Source organism: Haemaphysalis longicornis, unplaced genomic scaffold (assembly GCF_048455015.1).
Source record: "Haemaphysalis longicornis isolate Haplotype H1 unplaced genomic scaffold, Haemaphysalis longicornis Haplotype H1 scaffold_3, whole genome shotgun sequence".
NCBI lineage: Eukaryota > Metazoa > Arthropoda > Arachnida > Ixodida > Ixodidae > Haemaphysalis > Haemaphysalis longicornis.
In genome coordinates, this window is record NW_027526335.1 from 50,508,386 (window position 1) to 50,530,064 (window position 21,679).

At 44.8% G+C, this 21,679-nt stretch overlaps 1 protein-coding gene across 3 annotated transcripts in view; it reads left to right on the forward strand.

The window, feature by feature from the left end:
• LOC144174441 (cytochrome P450 2A4-like) overlaps window positions 1-21,679 on the forward strand; it is a 98,772-nt gene that overhangs the window by 60,640 nt on the left and 16,453 nt on the right. For 2 of the 3 annotated variants that reach the window (XM_077703161.1, XM_077703160.1), the window contains 4 exons: window positions 12,249-12,493; window positions 13,275-13,399; window positions 17,162-17,268; window positions 18,093-18,397. In XM_077703161.1, coding sequence (XP_077559287.1) covers window positions 12,276-12,493; window positions 13,275-13,399; window positions 17,162-17,268; window positions 18,093-18,397 — 755 coding nt within the window. In that variant the 5' untranslated portion in view covers window positions 12,249-12,275. Of the gene's footprint in view, window positions 1-6,762; window positions 6,858-12,248; window positions 12,494-13,274; window positions 13,400-17,161; window positions 17,269-18,092; window positions 18,398-21,679 lie in introns of those variants that run through there. The other variant, XM_077703162.1, reaches the window with a different exon arrangement.

Below are 21,679 nucleotides of genomic sequence, written 5' to 3' on the forward strand. Positions count from 1 at the left end.
AACATATACGCGACAAAAATCGGTTGTCTGTCCCTTTAACTTGATCTTTTTTTGTGTGTGTTTGACGGACATTCGGTTTCTTTGCGGAGCCAATTCTCTAGCGTGGTTTGCAGAACTAGTTTGAGCATGTAAGCACTAAAAAACAATAGATAGCTGGTGTCCGTGTAGTTTAGCGCTGCACCACACACTGCGTTCACTCACATTTTACGGATGTACACACAGCACAAAATAAAATAATTAGGGCCGCAGACACCTGGGTGTTTGGGAAAAAAAATTGCTCTAAAACTAAGGTTATTCTCAGCTACAGTCAACGTTGGTTTACCGCCGCCGCCCCCCCCCCCCCCATCTTTCCTCCAGGGCCGGTACCTTCACCAAGATGCCCCGATAATATTTATCTCTCTCTCTCTCTCTCTCTCTCTCTCTCTCTCTCTCTCTCTCTCTCTCTCTCTCTCTCTCTCTCTCTCTCTCTCTCTCTCTCTCTCTCTCTCTCTCTCACCACGCTTATTCATCACTGTTCAAAAAATACAGCTGGCTATTAAATTGCAGGAAACGATCGAAAAACAAGCCATACACAGACATCCCCTAGACCTACAAGAGTATATTTGGTACTAGCGTGTTTGAAAAAAGCGCTGCGAGCCAATATTAAGGATAAAACATTTTCACGTGAAGGCTTGCCAAAAGAATGCGGCAATATACTACAATTAAACCATGAATATTAAAAACAGTACATTTTCTAACCCCAGACGTAGGCCCAATATCAAGCTAACTGTAGCCAAAAGTGACTTTATAAGCGCCCTGAAAAGGCGTTTCACTTGAGGCACGTGACTTGCCCCGTCAATTTGTAGTTGTGTAAAATAACTCATCCAAAAAGTGTCATAAAAGCCAGTGTGGTAATTACAAAATTTTACAAGCGAGATAGCTGGAAGCATGTTACCCACTTTAAAATACAACAAGCTGCCAAAACATAAACCCGCTATCAATTCCAGCAATAACAAGTCACACATCCTAAAGGACCAAACAAGCCAGCGTTGATACATACAGGTGACCAATTTTACCAAGCGTTCTTGAAAGCATTTTTTTCAACCCGAACATTTTACTTAAAAGCTAAAATTCCCAGTTTATAATCGAAACCCCCCTATCTTGATGTCAGTGTTCTTGTGACCAAAGCACTGCTTCTACCAAGCAAGAAATGCAAATTTGTTCAAAGTAGGAAACTTGTTCAAGTCAACTACGCACATTTACGGTTCTTCTAGGGCTTGGGTGTCAGCTCAGATACAGTACAAAAATTGATCAATAAAGCCCGAAGCCGTCTGTGCAAAGAAGCACGGTCACGTTTGCATACATCGGCCGCAGCACTGCCATCAAAAGAATTTTCATGAGCTACACTTGAATAATAAAAACGTTACAATGCAGGTCATTTAGCTACATTACCTATATAGCCGCAAAGGCAGCCTGCGCTTTGTGCCAATGGTGAAAAATCGCAAAGGAAAGCGCGGCTTCGGTGTTGCAGTTAGCGTGCCACTTGCATCTACAAGTCATTTAAACCGCGACTTGAGACCGGACCCCTTCAAGTCTTTCATGAGAGACTTCAACTTCTCAATAATTGAAAACTTCAAGTAAAGCGGACCAGTTCAAGTCTTTCAACACAATTCCACCTAAATGACACCGGGCCACTGTCAAATGGCTTGTACTTCCCAAGAGCTGTCCGTAGAGGTCCCAAGAACTTTTCAAAAGCACATAAGTATCATAAGTTTAAGATAAAATATACAGCGAGGAGGAGGATGACCCCATCCTGAAGTGACAACGCAGACGGCGAATCCACGATGTGTTGCTTGCAGACAATATTTACGCTACCATTTTCTTCTCTCAACATACCTAATCCTCGAAAATACTTAGTTTCAAAGATTTTCAAGGATTTTATTAAACATTTTTCGGTACACACACATTGCACGTAGATATTAGTACAGAAGGAGGTCCCAAAGTAAAACTGTCGGGGGGACGTCCTGTTAATAAATGCGAAAATGTTAAAAAATATGTAGGCAGTCGAGGTACGGGTCAGTTTAGCACGCCAATTGAATATGCAAACACTATAACAAGAAATTCTGCAATACTATCTCAGAAAAAAAAAGGTTTGAGTACTTTAAACAGGGGGAAGGACAAAAAGTATTATTCAGAAAAAAAAATTCAAAGAAATGTTAGCAAGCATGGTTAGCAATTACTGTACCAGCCTAATGTTCTTTTAAGAAAAGAACAAGAAAATTTTTCTCACACAATGGTTTTAAATGAGTTAGTTGATTATGATACCCCTTTCATAACGCAGTAGTTGATTTAAACATTTCTTTTTTCGTTTTGTGGGGGGAAGGGGGGGGGGGGCGGATGCTGCAAAAGGTGCCAGTGGGCACAAAAATATCATGAGCGTACACTATCAATGACATTGTTCTGATTCTGGAAGGTGTCTCTCTTAGCTGCCTCCATGGCCTGAATATAAACGAGCTTTTCTAGCTTTGAGATGTTTCGTTTAATAATCGAATAATATAATCAGTTTTGAGCATTATATTTTACACACCTTATCACAACAAAAAAATGTTTCCTGTACTCTATTAGGTGCTTTCTAGAGTGCTGTTGTGAGACTGGCTTAATGTAACCTACGAGTAAAGGATGTTTCAAAGAAGCGTGCTTTCAAATCCATTGTCCCATGATGTTTGAGGTGCTTTATGTATAGCACAACAGCAGTGAAATTACTTCTTTATGAGTTAATTTCCGTTCAAAAAATTTAAAAACGCCGTGTTACCGGAGATACGTGCAACACCAGTCTTCAGACAAATTCTGTAAGTCCCATGAGAGTTCTGAATGCAAAATGTTTTTCACTTTGCCTATACCTCCGCCCCTACAGTCCATGTTGTTCTGTGAACCTTATATCCGCTTCTAAGAATAGCTGTAAGCAAAAATAATGCATATGCCCCAACAAATTTCGTTGCACAAAAACAAAAACAGCCCCTGGAATAGCTCTAAAAATTAAATTCTGTGAAAAGATATGAATGACATAAAACGTCTACATTAAAGTACTGTTCGAGCAGCAGGGTTGGTTCTATATTCATCTTGCCTTGTATGAGGTCTTCGAATACCGATAGCCATAGGAATGACACTTCACCAATGTTAACAACAGTGAAAAGAAAGGCTATTCTAGAGTGCAAGCCAGTCTGTGTGAATAACCCCTCACTTTCTACGCGTGAAGTAGTACCACATAGAAACCAGCTCACTAAAATTAAAGCCCAGCTTCCAACAACAGAAAACACACAATGAGCAGACGGGACTCACACAATCTGAAAGACGTCTTGGCAATCTTATGGTGTAAATGTTTAGAAAATTAACTGGTAAGACAAGCAGGGCTTTGGACATGGAGGCATCTGCAGTTGCGGCCACAATCAATTCGTCCTTGGTCAATAAAAGAAGAGTCTGACCGTTTTCACTTCCCTAGTCACCAAACCAAAGCAAATAAACCAGGATGTATACTGTAAGTGGAGCATACATAATGAAATTAGCTGCATTTTCGCGCTACTGAGACAAATCGCACATGGTATCAACGTTGAGAAAACACCTCCTGGCAACTACTATAATACCGATTCCTACTGGTTTCTAAAAACGTACCAACGAAGTCGTAGCGCTCCCGAAACGGCATTACTTAATTACTTGGTTAGTTTCCCCAACTTGCTCGACTCGTGCTACCTTACGCAGCAATATGTCGTCCAACTATCTACTTTACAATATTAATCGGGAAAATTAGAATTGACATCATTGATATGAAGAGCGTTTTTTTTTTCAAGGCTAGAGCTCATGAAATGACGCCGGAGCACAACTCGGGACGCTGAGGCAGTGAGCCGACCAATTTCTTTCTTTAGAAAAGGAATATTTAGCCAGAAGTGCTGTTTAACCTTTTAGTTCCGCCGTGTAGCGCTACGAGAAAAAAATATAAATAAGAAATACCGAGCACATGCGACCGTTCGCCTCGTAAGTAGCGTGCGGCTTCAGCCAGCTCGACCTTCGAGAACACTCTTCCCAGCGTTCGAGGCAATATATCTCTAGCATGCTGTTCTCCTCGCCTGTTCACGAGCGTTCGCGCCCCGTTCGCGCTACAGACGCCGAGTTCGCGAAGCCGGTTTCCTTGGGTTCTATCGCGGGCTAACGCGGGCCACTTTTCGAGAGATGTGAAAACCTGAGGACAAAATTATACGCGCATGCCAGTCGTGGAGAACTTTCTGCGGCACGTCCGGAAACCCATGTGAGGTGCAACAGCCGGGTCTCCGACGAAGAGACGGGGGCCGCAAGCTCTGCTGTTTCTTTAGCCTTGCACAACCAGTGCAAGCTTCGCCAATTCTTTTTACATACGTACCGCTTCAGAATACATCGCCTAGTGAGCATCAGTACAGGTATTCCTTACATTCTTTGTTAAGAATCGTTTTTATGCGTGAGTTAGCAGATCACAGACCAAATGAATGCTTTCGGGAATAACGTTAGCCAATGTTGTAATGCATGATGATACACATTTCAAATAGTGATTTCTCCGCATAAAAGCGGGAATCCGGTACTCAGTATGTAATAGTCGGAAATCTAGTATCATGCAGCTAACATAACAACACTCATAAAATGCATTTAGAATGTGTTTACTTAGTGCTTCTACCCCAAAGAAATAAACGGACAGTCACAGAAGATAATCAATGTCGCATTGTGCCAGCAAATTTGTTTTATGCAGGTGCCTGCACTGAAATATTTGCCTCTCGTTATGTATGTCCTGAATGGTGGTGTAGTGGTGGGAGCCAAATGTTCAACTAACTAATGCTGAATTAGGCTGTTCTATAATTTTAACACAAAAGTGTTTTATGCCGGGGTACCCAAACCTCACCGACGTCATATCCGTCACGGGAATGACATAACCACAAAAAGTTCCATTGACGCGGCGGCGCCAAGTTTCGAGCCCATGATCACGCGCTGGCCGCAACGGAAGGAGTGAAACGCTCTACCGACTGAGCCATGAAGTCATGCCCCGATAGCTGTACGAACGCGCCTTATATTCTACCCTCTAACTTGTCCATTCCAATCGTGCTGCCATCTAGGAGAGGTGAAGCGAAGTAATTCGTCACGATGCTAATGAGCGCTGATAGTTGGCGCCTCGCTAGGGCGGCGTATAGCAGCGGACGCTACTGTGTTTATTGATGATGATGGTTGGATGTTTATTGCGCAATGCCAACTAGGGCAAAGAGCACCAAAACAATGGTTATACTGTGTTTATTCGTCCGCCGCCTATGCGGAACGCCGCTCAGCTTGTGGAACGCCGCCGCCGCGTTCCACAAGCTGAGCTCGTCGCAACGCACGCGTCTGGCGTACACGCCACGCAGCAGGACCAGTTTGGTCGCACTTTTGCCGAAGAGACCCGTCACCAAGACTTCGCTCACCAAGAACACCCACAAGACTGCTGCCGACCCGCAAATCATGCTCCTATCGCTGTACCGCACTGTGACTTCACCAAACGATTCGCTGACAACCCGTTCTGTTTCGTTCGCGCGGTTTGCGAGCGCCTGGGGTTTCAATCGGATTTACGCAATCCTTCGGCGCGTGTAATTCAGCGTCTAATGTTGATGCGTCTAACATTGCCATATCGACTAAATATAAATAGCGAAGTGCAAGTTCATATCGATGCACAATAACCATTCAAATGCACCTGTGAAGGCACATTTCACTTTTTTTTGTTTTACCGATTCCTATGACAGAAGGATCAACCACAATTTCCTCATTTATCTCAACTACATATATCAGATTTTAGTGCAAACAACACTTTCAGAGTTCTAAGCAATTCACTTCAAAGGGTAATAAACTTTTAATTAGCCGCTTATACAAATCCAACGCTAGCATTTCTCATGCTCCAACTGTGTCTCGGGGTATATTGGTACTACCGGAGTATAAAAAGCTGGAAATTTAAATCTTAAGTTGCCAGCGTATCGTTGCGAAAGTAACCACGTTGGGTGTGTACGTGGTGCCGTAATATCACAGCAGCAACTCTCAAGGTGCAAAAGCCAAATTTTGCATACTTTCTGTTTCTTCTCCGCAGACCATGCATACCCCATCATTTTGTTATTTCTTCCCCACAAAGCTCGAGCGCCACCTAGTGATGTGGTAAGGAACCCAGCGGCGCGTCCAAGCAATACCATAACAACAGCAGCCGTGCCTGAGAGAAAGTATTAAAAAGGCCTTGCTTTTAAAAGTTACAGAACTACTAAAACTTCCGCCGCTACCTCCACCAGCTATGCTCAGGTGGCAGCACAACGTTTTGCTGGAATGAAAATCTCAGCCTGCGCGCAAATTCCGAGGAGGTTAATGCTAATGGCTCGCATATTCAGACGAAGCGCGGGGAACTATGACCATAAATGAACCATAAAAATAAAACAGACCTCGCCAACCACATTCCTGTCAAAAAGTTATGCTGTTCAACAGCTTTGAAGGTTTCAAGGATTTTTCTCTTACTTCATTCTTCCTTTCACCGTTAACGCAGTTTCAATGGCATGCCACAGCCTCAAATCTGGCCATGAGAAACTGTTGTTCGCCGCCACGAGGCCACACTCGGGACGGAATGTCGCTTAACCGCCAAATAGAGATAAAAAGCTGACAGCGTTTTGCCACAAACACAAGCCTATCTGGTCCCGGCTTAGAAAACCTGTCTCCGTGAAGGTCAGACCATGCCCAGGGTACATTCTCAGCTCCGCGTATAGCTCTGTCGCTGGAAGCCTCACTGGGCCAGTTGTTTCCGACATTTTCCACGGTACAAATCTCACACCCCGGCTCGTGCTAGGAACATTAAAGTAAAGGTAAGTGTTCTGCGACCGTTCTGCGCGTTTATATGGGCTTAAATCTTAATTCCTGCCTGAAAAGAATAGAATACAGTGCTGCTCATTGGCATGCATCAGTGTGAACTTGTAGCGCCAACTTTTATTCCAGAGCAGCGTGGACGGCGTCGCAAAACATGGTTTGACAAGGTACAGCACCCACAAAAATACTCCCAAGTGCACAATATGCAAGGAGTCGTGCTGCCTGTTAGCAGCAATATAACATAAGAGGACGTCGTAAACAAAAAATCCTGCCTGTTTTTCATCATGCCATTTCAACAGTCTGGTACTTCCCACTTTTTTCTTTTATTTTGCGGAAATACGTTCTTTACATCTGCTGAAAGCCGTCCATAAAAGAACCGAATTTCGCTTACGCGTTTCCGCTTGAGATTATTGCCACTAAAGTTTGCGCCGTAGGAAATGTTCAGCATATAATATATATGCTATAATAGCATGTCACTTGTACACTGCTGTCCCCTCAGTCACTGGGAGAAAGATACGTTGGTCTTTGTTAATTCCTTCTGAATACGGCACCCATCTCCGTGAAGGTGTAATCAGTGCTACAATAACGCTTACTCAAGCAGTCGAAATAGTTGTTCTTATGCTAACAATGTTAGAGCACAGGGAACCTTTGGTACTGGGAATTGAATATCAATTGTTACACCAGCATGATTCCCTCTATTTTACACTCTTTCCTAGCCAATACCCCTTTGAAAAAACACTGATCTTCACTCTAGACTTCACCCTTAAGTACTGGCCTTACCGAGAAATCGAAAAAAAAGTGACCGGAGTTCTCATAGAGCATCAAGTGGCTGACATGCTGCGACCAGACCAGGACAGCCAGCAGATTATCCCATTTTTTCTACCATAGTTCGGAATACAAGATCACTCACAGCTAAATCCTCACTACATGCACTACCATTCTGTGGGATGACGTTTTGCAAAACCGGCGACACCACATTGCAATTATTTCTTTTCCACCCACCACGTCTCAGGAAGTACGCTACGTTTTATTGACTACGCCCTACACAAATACGCTTTCTTCTCATAATTTTCGTCCTTTAAGGCGAAGCTGTCTTTGCGTGTTCTCTTTTTTTTTTTATGGGCGCTGCTGCGGCTGCTGCGGTTTCGTCCGACGCGGGTTTCGTACAACACCCCTAGATAACGCTCGCCTTTGCGTTGTAAACGCGGCTGTGCCGCATCCTGCCGTCGGCCTGTGTAAAGAAGAGGACATAAAGGGGCCATGCAGACAAAATACAAATTCGTTTTGTTCAAAAGATTTCGTGTTTTATAGTGCCCCCAGCGCTTGTCCGGAAGCAAACGATGCTTTATTCACTGAGAAATTAATCAATTTAGGTTAAAACGTTGATTCTGCCTCCAAATCGCGTGTTTTCACGACATCTGCAATAACATCACAAGCCTGTCTTTAAGCTGCTGCGGAGCTTTGTTTACAGTTAGTTCACCTAGATGGTTCCACCATACCGTGGCGGACTGTTTTCTGCATTTTCTTTGTTTTTGACCGTATTTGTACCTGGCTTGTTTTTGTTAAGATGGAAAAATTACGCCCATCTTCCCGCGAGGGAACCCTGATGTGATGCGACGCATCGGGGGGTTCAATTGGCGTTTCCATTGGGTTGATTCTCTTGCGCTGACGCTGGTATTGGATTGTGTCAGCCCACTCGCTGAAGGGACCGTCGCTTCCATCATGTCTTCATCGGAAGAATCAAGCCAAGCAGGAAGTCGTCAAGCAAGTCACGCGGAGTCGAACGAGAGCGGGCGCTGACTGAATCATCGCAGCGCGCTACCCGCTTTACATTCACAACGCCTGAAGGAGAGGAGACAGCGGAGGAGAGTCGCGTATGCGCACACTTGCGCGACGGGAGCGGAGCGAAGCGAGCGAAGCGCGCGCACACAGCTGTTGTTTATGATAATGAGGCGGAGTGAGAGTGTTGCGCACACCTGTCGGAGAGAAGAGCGGAGGAGAGTCGCGCATGCGCAGGTGGCGTGCGGACGCCGGACTACGCCGACGCAGGAGGGACATGCCTCAGAGCAAGAGATGCATCGCATCTAAAATAATCGTTTCGTGAAACATGGTGTTCCCTCGACGAATATGGTCACGTAAGACACCGTCGCTTGCTCCAATCAGCCAGTGTCGTCTGAGACAATCCCAAAGTGCCGTAGTGCTGTGCAGGTAAAACAAGCATAGCGCACGCAGTACCAGTACGCATCGGTGCTGCTATGCTGAACTCACACTGTTTACCCCACCATTCTCCCTGTTATAAAAATATTGCGCCTGAATTTAAGCGCAAAAAGCTCGTTAGGCAAGCTTATAAGCCCTGCCTAATTTGCGTTTGCTTTTGCAGGCCTCAGCCAATGGCAGCGCTGGCACATATGACCTCATAGGTTCTGTTACGGCAAATGAGCCAGTGGTCACAAGTCCATTCCCTTTTTTGTTAATTATATAGCTTATGTGAGTGAATTTAACGCTAAAAGAGGTGTCAGTATGATTCTAACGAGGCAATTGTTTGAATGAATCAAGCTTGTGTTTTGTCTGCATAACCCCGTTAAGGAGCGACACCGCATTCGCCTGATTCAGGCATTTGTAATCAGCCTAATTACCTATTTCACCCCCTACCTCCATCTAAGCACCGAAACAATGAAAGAAATAAATACACTAATAAGAAAAGCATACAAAGCAGCACTGCGAATACCATTAAGTACTTCTAACACCAGAGTTGGTGAGCTAGGCATATAGAACAATTGCGAGGAATGAATAGAAGCACATTAACCAATCAAACAGTCCGTCTCACCAAACCCTACACAGGTAGACATATAAAAGCGCCGATCGTACATTCCCGTACGGCACACGATGCGGTTCGAACCGCGCATGTTGCGGCAGCAACCGCTCTTCGCTGCTGTCCAGAAACAAGGCAGTCGCGAAAAGCAAGGTAAACGTGCCAGAGAGTGGATAATAGCGTGGTGAAAAACTGCGCTAGGGACTGTCATTCAAGGTGATGTTGCAAGAGGTGATCGAATTTGTATCGCCATACGAAGCGCCGACCGGTCGCGAAGTCTCGTCGACAGTGGGGGGGCGCTGCGAGCGGTCGCCGAGTGCGCGCGTGTCTCACTTCGGCTCCGTGCAAATGCCGCTTTTTATCGCGGAAGAAATTCGCCCAGTCTTCTGAAAGTGTGAGTACTTTCTCAGTTCAATCGCCGGCACCGCCCGGTGAAAGAATCTTGGAATTCCAACCATTTTTCGGCACTTTACGCCAGTTTTAACGATCGACGTTGCCGAGCGGCAGCGTCGCGTGCTACGGTAATGGCCGAGTCGTTCGACGACTGCAACTCCAATAGCACGAACAAATCTACGGTCGCCCGGAGTAACCTTAACTTCTCTGGTCATTCACCTTTACAGAGTAGAATTCTTCGGTCTAATGTCTAATTTAGCTGTGTCCAGGTATGGTACCTATGCAGAGGCGTTCCTGCGACGTCTAAGGACCGCACAAAAACTGAGATTCCGGCAAGTAGGCCGTCAGTCGTGTGATTTCATTGTCTGCACACGCCAGTCGAGTAAAGTGGTAGCCAGCGGGCCTCTTTCCGCTTGCTACATAATCCATCATCTCGAACTGTTAAGGATGACAAGTGCAATAATATAAACAAGGTATGCTTTTAATTATTATCGTGTTATAAAAGAGACAAACAGCTTGGGAATATTCCTGATCAGGCAGAGTTAGTTGTATTGCATTTATGGGCGATAATAACAGTGTTTTAACAATGACGTTTTCTGCCATATCCATATGCCTGTTCTATTCACGGTAAGCATTAGCAGAAACGGAACGATTGCAAACAGCCACCCGAAAGTAAATTTATGTAGATAATCCACCGTGCAACTGGCGAAGTTATTATATTACAAAAGACCCAGATACACATCTCAGCCGAAATATAGTAGTTGTATGGCTTGGACCGCCAACCGAGTAGGCATTTTCATCAGAAACACGAAACTTTCGCTCCCTGGTGGTCGACATGACGGCCCTCACCTCAACAACCGAGGGTAGAACGCGCCAAATACGGTATATTTCTTGACAAATGCAGTGACCATATGTGGGCGGGTGTTAAGAAATCTTCTTTCGTATGGAATGTTCAAGCTTTGCAAACCATCTGAAATCACACGCTAGGGCCGCTCTCTTGTACCCGCATGAATCCGTCGCTTCGGCCAACTTCTCCATAAAAAAAAATCGGCCGCGCATGGACTCAAGTAGCTCTACATATATTCCAAAGACGAGTGTCTCGCCGCACCTACCACGTAACAGCCCCTCCGCTCTCATCGACCCATCTCTCACGCTGTTGACGTCCTAGGTCTCTCGGTCCACCCAGTGAAGGTTTTTGAAGTTAATATTGCCGAGTTGGCAGTGCTGCGCCATCTGTTGAGACTGCTGGGATTTAGCGCTCGAGCCGCGAGCGTGAGGCTGGGCCGCCAGCTTAGGTTGTCTTTCGCTTTTAAAACATTTTAAACGCGTCGTTCTTTTTAATCTGATATCGCACAAATCAATCAGAAGAACACTACAAACAACAACTATGTAGTGACATTTTCCCTTAAATAACCATTATTATTATTATCATCATCATCACCATCATCATCATCAGCCTGATTGTTTCCACTGCAGGACGAAGGCCTCTCCGAAAGATCTTCATCCACGTCTATCGAGTGCTAGCTGAGTCTACAATTTCCAACCACAATTTGGTAGCTCGTTTCTCTATGGAGGCTACGGCCGGCCCTTACTGAGTTTTCGGTGCATTGTCAGTTAAATCGGCTCAAACAGGTTTCTCAAATAGGTCTAATATGATCTTTTTTGCTGAACAATGTTTACAAATACAAAGGCTATTTCTAGATTTATCAGATTGAACATGTTTTGCCTTTATAAGCGTCTCACTCACGAATTCGCTTTAATTTTAAACCGGGGGATGGAATCGAGGTACAGACAGACATACATAAATACAGACAGAAAGACCAAACTTTTCGCGTTTGAGTAGCACAGAAGAGACTGTCTTGTTTCATTCACTTCTGTTACTACAGTGACGTTGTGTTACCTTGTCCTTCGCCACAATGAAATGACGCGGAGGAGTGCGTCGTTCGTCTGCCCTCCTTCCGTCCATTATCCTTTGAAACATATTCATTAACACTTGAGGTTTAATCGAACTGGAAAGTATCCTTCTAGTATTCTCCAGCCAGTTTCATTTCAAATAAGATCAATGGCGTTGTAATTGTTTGGGTGGTCAATAAAAATTCAGGGTTCAGCTATATGTCCAACGCGTGCACATATCCAGTAAGGTAGGGAAAAGTGCCCAACGTAAATCTTTGCGCTTTCACTGCAGCCCCAACTGTGACCTGCGAGAAGAACCATGGATTGGCTGACCTTGGCTGCAACGGTGTTCCTGGCGTCGGTGTTGTACATTGCCGTACAGCGCTGGTTCCAGAAGACCAAGTGTGGCCCTCCAGGAACGCGCCCACCACCTGGTCCCCCCGGCCGACCATTCGTAGGGCACACGCAGTTCACAAACAAGGACTTCCACTGCAACCAGGCCATGAAGTGGGCACAACAGTACGGTCCCGTCTACAAGTACGCGATTTCTTCAGCGGTCATCCTGCGGTTTATAATGACATCGATAAATATCGGCATGTAGCCGGTCAGTAGCGTGGCGTCTTGGCTCTACTAACCTCTACTAACCTTGGCTATACTAACCTTGATGCGATATTTTCGGCCCTGGCATTGTTACAGACCACGCGTTCTCCAAATAATTCACGGCAGCGTGTCGCTTTGGGTTTAACTAGTGACGTTGGACTGATTTTCAACTGGCCAGCCCAATAAAAGACATATAAAAGTAGCTTTTTGAAGCATGCGCGCATAGCAAATATCCGAAGGCCACACCGATCACGTGTAATATGATGGAAAAACTTGCAAGGCAAGCAGTTTGGGCTTGAGAGATGTAGTCACCCAGAAAACACGACGCACTAACAACACAGGACGAAGCGAGGAGGGGACAAGCACTATCTTAAAAGAGGTGCAATGCACGGCACTATGCAAACACCCTGCTTTTGCAGGTAAATGTTACTGCCAAAGGAAACAAAGGTCGACGTCAGATAGAAAGATCCAAGAAGTCACTCGTACTCACACCACAGGCGTTCGTGAAATCTACCGCACTGAAATCAATGGCGGCCTTGACGCTGGACAGCAAACCTTCATGTGGCAAGGGATAAAACAAATCATTTATGTCGACCGCAAAGGCAGTTAGACAAACGTGGCCACTCGTTTGCCGTGGTATTCTCGCTGTGGAAAGTGGTACGTGGCTAAACAAAATTTTACACCTATGCTGACCTTCTTAATTTCTGCTTCTGCACAGGATCAAAACAGGCTCAACGGACATGGTGATATTAAACGACTTTGACTCAATCAAGAAGTTCCTCACCAAAAAAGAGCTTTTATACCGCCCACAAAACTGGCTGTTCCGAGGACAGGTATACGGAGGTACGTGCGGACGCGTATTTATGCTACATTTTTTGTGACGCAGTCTCTCCGTGTATCCACAGTTTACAGATACCATTGCACTAGTGTTGAGCACAGTTTTTTTTAGTACGTTAAAAAGTGTCTTAAGGTATACAAGCACCTTTAAAAAGGCGTTTTCCACATCCTTTTTTCAATATTTTGAGAGCTTCGAAACATTCAAGAAGGCAGTGCACTAAGAATCGTTTTCTTACCTTAGTTAGTTATAAAGTTATAGCCAGCTGTCTAACAGTTGCTAAACGGCTGTGAAACTTAAAATAAAGTTGCGCAGTGACAGAAACTGATAACTCAGCGAATATCACCGGCGTATATTGAACTTTTTCCAGTATGTTTTAGTCTGGTACGTAAAAGATTATTCAAAGACCATTTGTAAGGCTTCCTTTTTCTACACATTGGTTTAAATTTCCGTAAGGGGGATGTATGACGCCGCAAGCTTATTGGTTGTTTACTTTGCGCGCTTTACGCTCATGCTAACAACTGTGAACATTACTGGGTTCGTGATTTTATAGGTATTATTGTTAGTATAACAATAATAAAATGGGACATTTAATCAAATGTCCAAGCTAAGCAAAAAGGCAACTGTAGCGAAAGATTCGTGGCAATAGACCGAAGTCCATGTGGGCTTAATGTATCGGCCAGTGCTGCAAAGCTTGGGAACTTGGTGAATGATTGTGAATGCAGCTGCGAGAACCTTTACTGCGAGGTAATAAGATTATAGGTATGGAGACACTAGGATCTGTTTCTGCACAACTGTCCGTGATTCCCCAGGACGTCCACGTGAGTCTGCCCATCCTTCTTTTGGCAATGTCCACTTCAACGATGGTAACAGAAGCGCAGCAGATTGTTTGAGAAAAGCAGGCTTCGAACCTGGCCACCACACAGCCGTAGCATGTTGTACCAGCAACAAGTACCGCGTGAACAAAGCCAAGCGTCAACCAATGGGTGAGGCAAAACCTCTCCCCAAGAAACTACGGGCGGCAAGAAAAACCAAAAGAGAGCTCGTGGCAGCTAAGGAGGGCTCTTGCTAAGACCTGGTGGATTTTAACCTTGCACGGCGTGACGATCTTGTTTGTGCAGGCATTGAAAAACGTTATTCTAGTTTTTCTCAAAACTTGATTTTTTGCACTTTCTTGTGCGCAAACGGTGGTAACTTCCAATTGAATAAATCTTTATCAACTAAACTTTGCGCACATCGTTTAATACTAGCCCTTAAAATCAATTGAGATTAATGAAAACTGATGGTACGTTTTGAAGCAATCATTACTTGTTTTTAGCACTACAGACAATAATGACCAATTTTATGCTTTCCTTGGTATTTTTACTATAACTTGATTCCCACCTATGGGATAGCAATGATCATAATTAGTTGCAGAGCCTAATTTGCTGGCTACCTCAGTGTCAAATGGTTGGAAATTCCTGCACTCCATTCGCTAGTCATGAATGTTGCCGTAACAGCTAAGTTTGAGCAATTCATTGCCAATAACAAACCTGAATATAATATTTTTTTCTTATTTTTCTTATGAATATCATGTACGACGGTTCTTTACGACATCAATGTGAAACAAAAACTAAACGGTCAAATTTTTATTTTTTTTTAATGCGGTGACATACTTCAACAACACAAGATATTAGAACTGCGGCATCTCCAACTCTCTTTTGGCGTCTCGTAATGATAATCTGAGAAGAGATCATAACTGTTCATAAATTTCTATAATCGGCAATACCAGCTTTAAATGGTAATTTATTGTTCGCTCTTAGTTTATCTGCATTGCCCGGCTGTCATCTATAGGGGTCAGGCATAGATTTTATTCACCGACCACAGTTTACTACTTTATTTTTTATGCATATATTCTTTGCTGAATTTTGTGTTTTGATTCGTTATCACTTTTTCACACATATCACATAGCTACATATTTGATATATATGCGTGTAACATGCACTCCAATATAACCTATAGCACACAGCAACGGACTAGAGGGTGGCCTGAAGGCTGCCATCATATAGATCTACCATATGTTACTGCTACCTATAAAACCCTGCCACACTGTTTTCAGTCCTTCAACAAACAATGCGAACAGCCAGAAATCCCATTTTTTGCTCTCTGGATTAGATTTCCTAAGACTGCAATCTTCAGAAATCAACCAATCTGTAATAACAACGAAAATGTGAGCTGCCCACCATAAATCTAGCTAACGCTCTTGTCACATTAATAATATTAGTCTGTATTGTGGTATATATATTATTCTGAAAACCTTATAAGGCGACGAAACTTCCCAGTACAAAAATGCATAATACAACACACATTTCCGTCCACGCAAGGATTCTTCCATGTTAAGTGTTTTTAAATTAAAACAAAACGACACTGACTCAGAGCATTTAGCGCCTTACACTGCCACATTTTTTTTTCTGGTGATGTATTTAAATTTATCCAATATTTTAAAACTGGGAAATACTGGTATAAAATGCGAAAAATATTCTTTAGTAACGAGAGATTGAGAAAGCTATACTTTTATATAACCGATTCTTTTCGCAAAGCACTAACGCACCTCATGAACAAAAAATTTATATAGCTGCATTTTGTAATAGTGGTCTCCAAAGTAGATTTTTTTCTCCCTTCATGTAAAACTCGATTGAAGTAGTAAAACTTCCGAAACTTTTACCGAGCTCAAAATTTTGAGGAAGTAGCCCTGCAAATATTCAGTTGTGTGGCTATTCTATACAACGACTTTCATCAGATATTGCTTTGGTGTAAAACGTTGGTATTCTGAAGAGGCGTGTCATTTGACTTGCACCCTTCGGGGCAATAAAGAAGATTGCACTTCTGGCACTTTCCGAGTTTTCCTCAAAACGGGTGAACACGTAGTTTAAATTCAGGTCACGGCGGTAATGCAGTATCGATCACTACAAAGCTCTCCTCAGATGAAGTGTGCCCGCAAGGAATTTCTAGACATTGATAAAACCGACTTCGCGCACACAGCACCCCGGAAGCTGCACACACACGCACCTTGTAGTGCTACACATGAAGAAGAACCTACAATTGAAACGTGTGCTTCCCGACAAAAGTTTGAGATGCGAACTACTGTCGGCATTTCACCGGCGACAATACAGAAGACAGCATGTGCTACTTCTTCGAGAGAGAAAAAACCCGAGCCGCATTTTGATCTCGAGCTTGAGATTTCCTATTTATAAACATATCTTGCTGCGCGCGGCTCAAAATTATTCCAGCCATCTACTTCCACGTTAAACAAAGGGTTTTTTTTAGTTCTGTACGTCTGTGGGGAACTCCTTTAACAAGATCTTTCTTCTGCGCAGTAACTTCATGATTATATTTTTATTATTTTTCCTAAATACGCGTACCATAATCCAGTTTTTTTTGTTTGTTTTTTGGACTGACGTGTTTGAAGGCACGAATTCAAAGTTATTTAAACAAACGCGAACACTTTTCAACTCCCCCTCGCATTGCCGTCTGCTTGTTCAAATTTAAATATCCCCACTCGACAGCTCCGTTCTGGATTAAGTCGACGAAAACGGTGACTAAAATCAATCAATGTCAATAAAGAAAAAAATTAAAATGAACCTCTTGAATACAATAAACCTCCGCACCCGCACAAAACTGCGAAATGGAGGTCTACCCAAGCTTTTGTATCACTGAAAGGCAACCGTGAATACAACAATTAGGGAAAATACAATTTTAGTTTCCCGAGCCCTGGTGTTCTTTCCGACCAGGTGTCGCGACGATGAACGGCGAAGCATGGACGGACAACCGACGGTTCTGCCTACAGGTGTTGCGGGACCTCGGCTTCGGAAAGACCTCGATGGAGGAACACGTGAAGGTGACTGCTACGAGCTTTTAAAGACGATTTTTCTGGGCTACCTACACGCGAAACGTTTGGTCGGTCAGTCGGTCGGTCGGTCGGTCGGTCGGTTGAAAAGCACGGCAAAACAACAGGTAAAACGATGCTTCATAACGAAGTTATACATCGACAAGACCATTCCTAAATACCAAAACTGCTGCCATGGGTTAGAAATGTCGACATTAGTCAGTGCAAAGGAAACCTCACGCTTTATTTGAGGCGAATGTAAGTACAGGTCTACGCTGAAGTAAACGGAGCACAGGAGCGGTGGTCGAATTCCACGGAAAGGAAACATTTGGCGTATTCGAGAAAAATACTACAACATATCCAAGAATACCTATTCATTTATTGAGGGATACACTTCGAAGTGCTTTTTCCGATAGTAAATGAACAAAACTACCATGACCCTGTGTCAGAGAGGTGAGGTAAAAGCGCGCTGTCCCAACAGATGGCGCACGAGCGGTGCGAACGCGGGAAAATTGAATTGAATTGAGCAAACATTATTTGCATTCACGATAAGAGGACCAAAAGGGGAGAAGAAGAATATGAGGAGTTGTAGGAGGAGATCGGAAATTAATTTACCTAGAAGAGCTGGCACAAGACTGTCGTCTTTCGATGACATTCACAGCAATCGAGGCTTATACGCGAGCATTTTTTGTTTTATTTTTGCATTCTGTGATCTTCCGTCGAAAGAGTCCGTAATAACTTGGGGACATTTAGGCCTGCTTTGTTCTCAGTGGTCTTTTAAGGCAAAAACTGAAGCTTGCATTAAAGCCTGACTTCTTTTTCGGCCTATCACGCAGGAGGAGTGCCAGTGCCTGGTGGAGAAGATTGGCGAAACCAAAGGCGGCCCCGTCGCCGTCCAGGACTACATATTTCCCAGTACCTCCAACAACATCGCCGCCCTCGTCTACGGCAGCCGCTATCCGTTCGAGCACCCGCGTCGCCGCTACCTTGACGAGCTGCTCAGTGAACTGTTCAAGGCCATTCGTGCTGGAACCTTTGTGGAATTCTTGCCACCGTTCGTCCGAAAAATTGTCAGCAAGCTGCCTTCCACACGCCGGACCGTCATTATATCCAAGCTCAAGGAGTTCCTCGAATACACAAAGTAAGCACTCTCTGAGAGATTATTATGTGTAAAAGCGTTATAAAGACTAGACTATGTCATCCAGAATGTCGTTTAAACCAAAATTTGATGTTTAAATCACAATCGCTATTTCTCCCTTTTTAACTAAAAATTGACGAAAATGAGCTGGAGCCGACCGAGGTGACAAGCAGCTGGTATGCTGTGGTACAAATACAGGAGATGGAGTCACTACAAAATAAAAATGGCAATATACTTTTCACCCTGAGCTTCGAATATTGTCTGTGGAGGTTCGAAACATCGTCACTCCACCGAGGTAAATGTAACTGTTAGCGAAGCTTCCATAGAAGCTCATACGTTCAGAAAATCGCGGCTCTTAAGCTGCTCAGAGAGTCCCGCTATATAGCTCCCGCAGGGAGCTAAGAGTTGCGCGACCCTTTCCACGCACCGCCGTGATGACGTCACTCCGGTTATCCATGCCGGGCAGAGAAGCCCCAACTACGGCTGCACCGCCGCCACCGACGCGGGCGGCGCCGCGCCCCGCCCACGATCAGCAGCAGCAGCGTGAGCGACATTGCAGGAATCCAGTGTAGCCGCCGTATAGCCGCCGTAAGGCACCGCCGACCGAAGCGTCCTCACCGGGCGTCGGCCGCCGCCGGAAGCGTGGCGGCGAGGCTGTACCGAGGAAAGCGCTCCGCCCCAACCGTTGGCAGCATCGTCCCGTAAGACACCATGCCCGCTGGGCACGGTACTAAACGTGTTAACCCACGATACAACGCACCTCACAACTCCACGCACCCAAAGAATTAACTGCGCACCAAATTAAGAAGAAAAAACGAATGCAAATGCGCCCCATCAAAACGTGTGAGGGGCGTTTCCTAGCAGACGAACTTTAGGCGCGCCTTTCCGAACGCTACAAGGACTGCATCACAGAGCGATGACATGTGCAATTCTTCAGAGGGCGCTACAAAAAAGGTCTGACAACGAACAACATTTTCATAAATTCTTTGCACACTGTGACTAAAAAATAAATGTGACTAAGGAATAAATAAGGTGCGTGAAATATAAATATTATTTTATCGTTGAACAAAAATTGTTTTGTTATTAGTGTTTGTTCCCTCCTCACCTAGCCGCGCTTCATTCGCCACTCCCATAACCCCCTTATTTTGATGTCGCTGGCAATAGGTTCTGAACCGCTTTTCACCCGAAGCTTCGTTACCATTTATATTTACCTTGACTCCACCACAGAGCATAAATTCAACAGAAGCAGGTGGGGTCTGCATACCTCAACTGTACATAGCGAATGAAAGGCTTTACGCGATGAGAATGTCTACGCCCTTACCCATGCCTTTGAAAAATTAGCAGTGGCTTAGCTCGGCTATGTCAGGATATACGTAGCGTGAGCTAAGGTTCAGCTGGGTATTCTTAGCTTACCTGGTTGTGTAGGATTAGCTGATTATCATGCTTACTGCTGCTAAAGCGATTTCCAATCCAATCCAATCCAATCCAGTTCCAGTCCAGTTCAATCCAATTTAATTCAATCCAGTCCAGTCCGGCCCAGCCCAGTCCAGTCCAGCCACTGCTCCTCGAGCATGCGCAGCAGAGCTCTCCAGGAGCTACGCGAAACGGCTATCAAGCGGCTCTGGCGCAGCGTCAGACTTGGCTACTGCGCAACGGAGGCGCACAGCTGGGGAACCGCCGGCGCCAGTGCGTCGGCCGTGGCTATGACGTCCCTCCTCTGTAATGCGCAGACCGGCGCTTGTGGCAGACCCAATTCTTTACACACCCGTACTCCAATGTGATTGGATTCCAATCCAATCTCATACAACCCAATCCAATCAAATCCAATGCTTCTGGCGCTTGCGCAGCATGACCCTTCAAGGTCCACGCGAAACTGCTCAACCTCGGCCTGTGTGGCTTACGCTACGAAACCAGGATGTTCAATTACTAGTGCAACCTGAATTTTAGAGGCGGTGTTTTGGTGTCAAAGGGCATGCACGCAAAACTATACCTAAATATGCAAGGTCAGGATCCCCACTGCCCCATATCTGCAAGACATTACTAAAAAGACATGCGTTCACCCGCACAGTTGTGTTTTAAAAACGCTGCGAAATGTCGCAGTGTCGCGCATTTTGTGCCGTGCACTCATTTGACATCGCAGCCCAAAACGTGGTTGGGCTGCGAAGTCAAATGAGTGCATGACACAGAATACGATTGACCAAGCGGGTGCAAGTATAAGCGGCTGCAAGAAAAATCACTGTGATTTTGTAATTTGTGATTTGCGTACTTTTAAATTGATTAGCTCCATAAAACTTGGAAGGACTTTAGTGTTATCCTAGCCAGCAAACGTGGGGATGTCAATTCCCCAGTTAATTGTGATGCGGTTGGAAGGGCCTTGGAGCAGTGGCTTCACGTTATTGAAGGGAAAGAGTTACTAGGCTATAGGTTGGGTGAAGCGAGCACCCTACTGCGCACCCGGCTGCTAGCGTTCGAAACACGCGTGATGACTCTAACTACGGTGGCCCTGCAGATTGTCTTCGTCTCATATATACGCCTCGAGCTTCGCGATCGCTGCGCCGCCTGCCGCCGCATCTCCGCGGCGTAGACGGGATTTGCGCTGCGTGGCTGATAGGGGCTCGTGCAGTGTTTTGGTTCTGTTTCGCTTCTTTTCGCCTTTCCGCGCCCTAAAAAACATGTTATGGTGACGTCTATAGGCAAAGACTACGTTTAGGTCACTTAAAAAGCAGCTGCATCTTCGTAGAGTACGCGATCGCCTGCAAGAGCTACACGGGGACGCGGTTCTGCGCGCTTCGTCGCCGCTCTTTCGGGCGTCGGCGACGGCAGCAAGATATCACCCATGTCCCCTCCGAAACATCAGGCACAAATGAATTCTACTGTCACTTCGTTTAGACCTGATATTGGCACAATGAGAGGTTGGCTTCATTTTGCAGCGTGGACAACGAATGCGGCTTCGTTTCGAATATATACGTCGCCGAAAAATATGTTTTGGGGGTGGGATTGCCCAATCATGGACAATAACTTATGCCTTTTCTAAGAATATAAACCATTCCAAAATGTTAACAATATTCCAAGCCTGTGCGTCGTTAAATATGTCCACACACGCCATATAGCAAGAACCAAGGCAAGTTAATGAAACCACGGAAAAATAAATGCTGTGCAAGTGCGGAATTAAAAAAATAATAGCTGTAACGGAAATGAAAAAAAAAAAAACAGTGCAGCTTCTGACATGCTAAAGACGTTCATCGAAACTTAAGCCAGGTAAGGTTCACTAGACCAACTATACGC